General features: G+C 42.6%; 1 protein-coding gene across 1 annotated transcript in view; it reads right to left on the bottom strand.

The window, feature by feature from the left end:
* Positions 1 to 3,115, bottom strand: part of MEX3D (mex-3 RNA binding family member D) — a 9,482-nt gene extending 6,367 nt beyond the window's left edge. Inside the window, exon 1 of the mRNA XM_072404973.1 lies at positions 2,201 to 3,115. Coding sequence (XP_072261074.1) covers positions 2,201 to 3,065 — 865 coding nt within the window. The 5' untranslated portion in view covers positions 3,066 to 3,115. The remainder of the gene's footprint in view (positions 1 to 2,200) is intronic.
* Positions 3,116 to 6,634: the final 3,519 nt, after the last annotated feature.

The following is a 6,634-nucleotide window of genomic DNA, read 5'->3' as shown; positions in this document are numbered from 1 at the left end:
ACATACATACATACATACACATACATATTATATATATATACAAAACTATAAAGATTTATTTGCATTAGACTCAATACAGCTATTTTGTATTGAATCCAATACAAAATGATTTGAATTTCTAGCTGCTCCTCCCGCCCACACCGACGTCAGCGGGCAAACCCTGGAGATCGTCTCTCCAGTCGCCGGCTGGAGATCGCAGGAAGAAGACGTGTCCCGAGGACCTGCAGAGACCAGCAGGACGCCGGGGACAACAACGGCACAGGGTAAGTGTTTTTTTTTTTATGTTTTTAGCGACCCTCGAGTGTGACTCGCTTTTTGCATGGAAAATCCACCCCAAGTCACACTCAGGATCACACTCGGGGGGCTATTAAATATGGGTAAAAAAAACACTCTTGCAATGTGCTTATTCACTTTGGTAAGAGAACAGCCTAAACGCCTTTAGTTTTGCTAAACATTTGTCATATAAAATATTTCATATAGTTACTGGCCTCACCCATCAAACACCCGGTGGAGATTGTTGGGCAAACAAAATCCAGTTAATTTTTTCAAGGTACAATGCTCCTATTGGGTAATTAACCCCATTCTTCAGTTTACAAGTTTCTGATTTGCAACTCTGATTTGCAATCCTTCATTGGAAAATTATCAGCTGCATCTTCTTCCACTCTTCCAACAATACGTTCCTATGAACTTATATCCTAATTCACAATTATATTTTTTGCTCCCCAACCATCCTTATCCTCACAGGCCACAGAATGGGTCATTATCAAATCACTTTCAACCAATTTGGTATCTTATCTATAATAACTGCCTTTGCCTTCACTCCCACCTATTTTCTGCCTTCTCTCACTCAATACTGCTTGATCACCTCCTTTCCTACTCCAACCCATATGAATCAATATTAGGTCTTCTTAAGCCCCAATAAATACAAGCCAACACGGTCTACTCATCCACTGTACATACAGAAAAATATACAGTACTATGCTGAAGTCCTTGTGATAGTTCAGATTGACTGTGGGGTTGCAATTCCACATGAGTTGTCACCCTTTCCCTGTGGGAAACATATAAAAGAGGGTAGTTGTGAGAACTACAAAGCAGCCTGCAGTAAATGTTTAGATACTGGTCACTGACAGCTACCAAAAGCCACATGGGAACCACCAGTAGATTCATTAATTTCCAACTACTATTAAAAAGGGTAGTTTTATTCAAACATGTTGTTTTAAAAATTGACAAAAATATGGATGCCCCCTCCAGAGACACAGTCATGTTGCTGATGCAAAACAAGGTGATGACAACCCAGAAAAAGTCACTGCTGTATTTGCAGCTGCCACTGATACCAGACGCATTGGCAACCCAAGGGAATGGTGATATCGCCTCACAGGTAACGTGAAATAGCTCAAGCCTGGTTCCTCCATATCCAGAAATGTTGCTAAACTGCAAAGGAACAAGGAGCTGCATAGGTGAGGAAAGTATATAAAGGGTTTAATTGGGGGTTGCCCTTTCAAAGACAGGCAAAGAGACTGTGATGATTTTGTTTTTGTTTTACCTGTCAAAACAAACACGCTGAAAAAAGACCATGGACCTTTTCTACAGGTAACATTGCTTTGATCAGGAGGAATAGACTGCTAAACTTCAAGAAGTGTTGCTCACTGGCTAAATTTGACCTTAGAAATGCATTCATTCTGATGACACCCTCTGTAAGCCTTCCTATTAGTTGATTTCAGGGATGTATGCAGGCTGGAAGTCATACACACTGGATAAAGTGCGATACCCAAAAACCCTGGCCACCCCAGCATCCCACCCTTTCCATTTTCAGTACATCATGGATGGTATTGTTAAATCCCATCTCCAGTATACACTAATCAATGGCCATCATTTGCATTCCACCTACACAGAACTAATGATCTAAAGAACCGTTCTCACGGCCACCAACTTAGATTTGTAAACTTTACTTAAAATGCCAAAAAATACCATTATGTGCAAAGTGATTACTATTCAGTGAGTGTTTAACCCATCACAATGCACATGCACTCACATATTTAAAACCAATTCTTCTTAATAAACAAAAAAACTGGCAAAAAGCATAATCAGTACAGATCACATATGGGCAGCATGCAAAAGCGGAACTCCTCCACTTTGTTTTTGCAATGAATTCAAACAAGCAGGACAGTCTATATAAACACAATAAAGTACAAATACTGACCCTGCCTTCCAACAATCTCTGCCACATGTTCAGAACTTGGTACTGGGACTCCTTCAGTCATGTTGACTCCCCTTCTGCGCACTTCATGGACCAGCAGGTGATCTGCGGACATCTCTGCAAAGATGTCACCAGGCTCTGGGCTAGGAGAATCTGACCCAGGCAACTCAATGGCAGTATCGACTCTTTCCAGATCCTCATGGAGTCTAAGAGCAGAGATCGGGTCAAGCATTAGTGGAAACTCTTCGTCTGTAGGTTCTGAAGAGAATATCTGGACACAGGAGTGATCCATTTCAGGAGGTAGAAAAGCTGCTTCCCGCGCACCATGGTGGCCGGCTTTGTCAAGGGGCTGCAGGGTGACCTGTTGTTGCTCCAGATGGTAGAATGTGGGCTCTACCAAATCCACTATTGCGCTGACAGCCTTAACGCTCGGTCTCAGAGGTTTTGCTGAAAACAACTGCTTAAAGGTATAGGTGCTTTGCAGGTTATCTGGGTCGTGTTGTTGATGCTCTATGCCCTCCGGAGCATCTGTGCACTCAGTGTCTAGGAGTCCTGGATTTACGTCTGATGGCCGGGTACATGTCACTGTAACAGGATCTCGAGGGCCCATATGGCAATGCTCATCAAGGGGCTCCCCTATACTGTGTTTAATCTGAAGATCCAAAGGGCCCAGACTCTGCTGAGACTCCTGGACATCGCTGGAGTCGTGTTTCAATTGTGACAAATTAAGTCCACTTGAGGTCAGTGTCTCGTGATTGAAGTGCTCTCTGTGTGGCCCCCGGGGGCCCGAATCACCTTTAATGTCTCCCTCATGTGGCCCCCGGGGGCCCTCTCCACCCGGCTCCTCCTCCCCCCGGAGCTCCTGCATGCTTCCACTGCCTCCTCTGCTCGTTCCTGAGTCGTGCGCGCTCCCGTCCGGCACCCCTTTTGTTTGCTGCATGCCGTGTGCGTTCATGCCGTAAGGTAACACCCACAACAAACGCGCGCGCAAACTCCTCCCACCCGGAGGCAACTGCTGGGTGGAGACGAATCTTCTTTCTGCGAAGCTATGAGAAAAAAGGAGGTCGGCAATACTGTCAATCAAATTTACTTTCTAACCGTGAATTAGCTGAAGAGATGTGCCACACGCACCTCCCACAATGCACCGGCTGCGCCTTTCTTTTATCATGTGAACGGAGGAAGACAGGCTAGGTCGGGTAGAAAAGCCGCGCCCCTCAAAGCCGGCCGGCAATTGACGTCAACTCAGCTAACAATTGAGGAGAATACAAAATACGTATAAGTCTGCAAACAGTGCGGATGAGGATGCTTTAACCTCCCTAGCGGTCTAATTCGGTCAAAATTTCCACGCAAAAAAGCGGTACAATTTTTTGCATGTACATTTTGTATTGTAGGCAATAGTTCTTAGGCATAACTCACCAATATTTAATAAATGTAATAATAAACTTTAAATACCAAAACACAAAAATCTGTTAAAAAAAAAATTAATTTAAGTGTACAGTAGTATATATAATATAATTATATATATATATATATATATATATATATATATATATATATATATTATATGACTATTTCTTTGTATTCGACGCAATACAGCTATTTTGTATTGAATTCAATACAAAATTATTTGAACTTCCCGCCGATCCTCCCGGCGGAGGAACCGTCGCATGCACCGACATCACCGGGAAACCACGTAGATCTCGTCTCTGCAGTTTGCGGCTGGAGATCAGAGGAGAAGGACGTGTCCCCAGGACCTGCGGGGACCAGCAGGATGCCAGGGACAGTGACAGAACAAGGAAAGTGGTTTTTTTTTTAGTTAAAAGCTACCCCAAGTGTAATTCGGGAATACCGATTCTTTGTCTAGAAAATCCACCGGAGTCACACTCGGGAATACCGCTAGAGGGGTTAAAGCATACCTAAACCCAGGATTTTCACTTTACATAAAAGGGTAGAGAACCTTTTTTTAGGTGCAACACCCTTTTTTTTAAATAAAAAAAAAAAAGTGCAGCACCACCCCCTAATTTTCGGCCGCCTAAGCAGTCCAGAATGAATGGGAGAGCAAAGCCTCCAGGGATACCTACGTCAAGCATCCCGAGAGGCTCTTGGGCGCTCCTTCTCCGCATGCCTGAGCATCTCGGGCATGGGCAGAAGCAGTCTTTTTGTTTAAAAGAGAAAAATTTGCCGATCTCACACATGCGCAGTGAAATCAACAAAATTTTTTCCATCCTATGTCACCCGATCTTGCGCCTGGGTCGGGTGACGTAGGATGAAGAACCCGGAAGAGAAGACGAAGATGGAGGCGCCGGGAAGGATGCGGAGACAACGCTGGCCCCAATGCTGGACAACCCCGGAGTGATCGGACTGCCCTGCGGGATGGAAGGTAAGTCTGTTTTTGTTTTTTTTTTAAGTTTTCAGTATACAGTTAGGTCCATAAATATTTGGACAGAGACAACTTTTTTCTAATTTTGGTTCTGTACATTATCACAATTAATTTTAAATGAAACAACTCAGATGCAGTTGAACTGCGGACATTCAGCTTTAATTCAGTGGGTTGAACAAAAAGATTGCATAAAAATGTGAGCAACTAAAGCCTTTTTTAACACAATTCATTTCAGGGGTTCAAAAGTAATTGGACAAATTAAAAAGCCTCCTAATCAATTTGACTGATTGGATTTCAGCTGACAGTATGCCCCTGATTCATCAATGAAATCCGCGCTCGCTGGAAGCGCGAAAGTACGCGCGGCCAGCGATCGCGGATTACCGCGGTCCGGACTCGAGTATGCGCGTACACCCGCCTCACTACCAGCCGGATTCCAGCCTTCACAATAGGGAACAGTAGGGTATGCATGTTTGATTGTAATTACAACAACACAGACATAATTGTTTCATTCGCTTTACTACATAGTCACGTACAATGCTGTCATTTTTTCTAAAATCGTTTGTGAATGTTTTTAATACATTTTCAAAAGACATCCCTTTAGCAATGCAATGTAAGATATAGATGCAGTAATTGCCGCAGACTGAACTAGAGGTGTCCTGTATTTGCTTGTTTTGATATCTTATAATCTCAGAATTTCGCGATAAAAATTGCATGAATTCATCAGGAAATATTTCATTTTCAGGTGATATACCATAACTATCAAAAAAAATAGACAAATCATTCGTACATAATATAATTAAAATCCAGTGCTTTCCCCGCTGATGCGATTTATCCGTGTTTACAATATAGGCCACTGGTCTGTCGATGACTTTGTTTCCCGGTAATAAATCACATGGAAATACACCTTTAAAGATGCGCCGGGCATGAAAGTCTGATTTAATAACGCTAGCAATTTCATAGTTATTCATTTTATTGAAAATCGTACAATACTTCCCTTCTGTTATTTATTTCAATAATATTCTCATGAATTGAATAAACAATCATGTTATTAGTGTTTTGCGTAGGTTCCGCAAATCTAATTTCAGCCCGGAGATTCCCGGTTTTTACCAGAGAGAAATGTCCACTAGGTTCTTGATCAGGCGATAAATCAAAAGCGAATAAAGTGTAACCATTCAAAAATTCTGAATGATCCACCGATAAAGCGTTGTCAGCCTTTTGCTTGCCCGAAATATGTACGAGGGCCATATATTCGCGAACAGCTGAAGCACCTTAAAAATTAGGTTGAAACGGTCTTGCAGGTATCTGCTGTCCATCCAAATATAACGCGGCATAGTTTACATTGTAGTGGTTGAAGCACAATGGATTTCTCTGGTAATTACTCGAAAACGAGTCGTTGTCCACAAATGCTAGTATTACAGTTTTTGGAATGTTTCCGAGAAAGAGGTTTTCGTGGTTCGATATGCGCGTGCCAGCAGGAATACTATACACTTTAAGAGATGCTCGATCGACCGAGTACTTTGCGTTAGCTGGTAACAGAGCGCGACTGTGGCCTATTCTTACAGCGGGCGATACTTGAACTCTTTTGACATACAGGGAGGCATGTTGTATTTGTACTTTAAATTGGGTACCTTCAGCAGACATAAGGCAGAAAGAGTTTTTGTTTCTAGTCAGCTTTATCTTTAGATCTAGTCTATTCAGTATCAGCTTCGGTTGATTTAATATATCAGCGTAAATGGGGCCCATTAATTCAACGCTTCTGGAACGAACCGTATATTGCGACCTCTTGATGAAGCCGTCATTACGCCCGTCAAGAGCCCGGTCATCATGATGACCAGCGGTATCTTTATAGAAAAATCCGGCCGTGAATTGAGCGGCTAAAGTTTGTGAATTATAATTTATTAGGGATTCGATATGCGCTCTATACGTATAAAGGTTGTCACTTCGTGAAATCAATGTGTCACCCAGCGTTATGTCCAGCTGATTAAAAAGGCTAGCTATAGGGTAATTAATAAGACCAACACAGGACCCGTCAGGTATGGGGGTGTTATCAGGGTTAA

Source organism: Pyxicephalus adspersus, chromosome 3 (genome assembly GCF_032062135.1).
Source record: "Pyxicephalus adspersus chromosome 3, UCB_Pads_2.0, whole genome shotgun sequence".
In the NCBI taxonomy this organism is placed as follows: domain Eukaryota; kingdom Metazoa; phylum Chordata; class Amphibia; order Anura; family Pyxicephalidae; genus Pyxicephalus; species Pyxicephalus adspersus.
The sequence above is the reverse complement of the archived record's forward strand: the minus strand, read 5'-3'. Positions and strand labels throughout refer to the sequence as shown.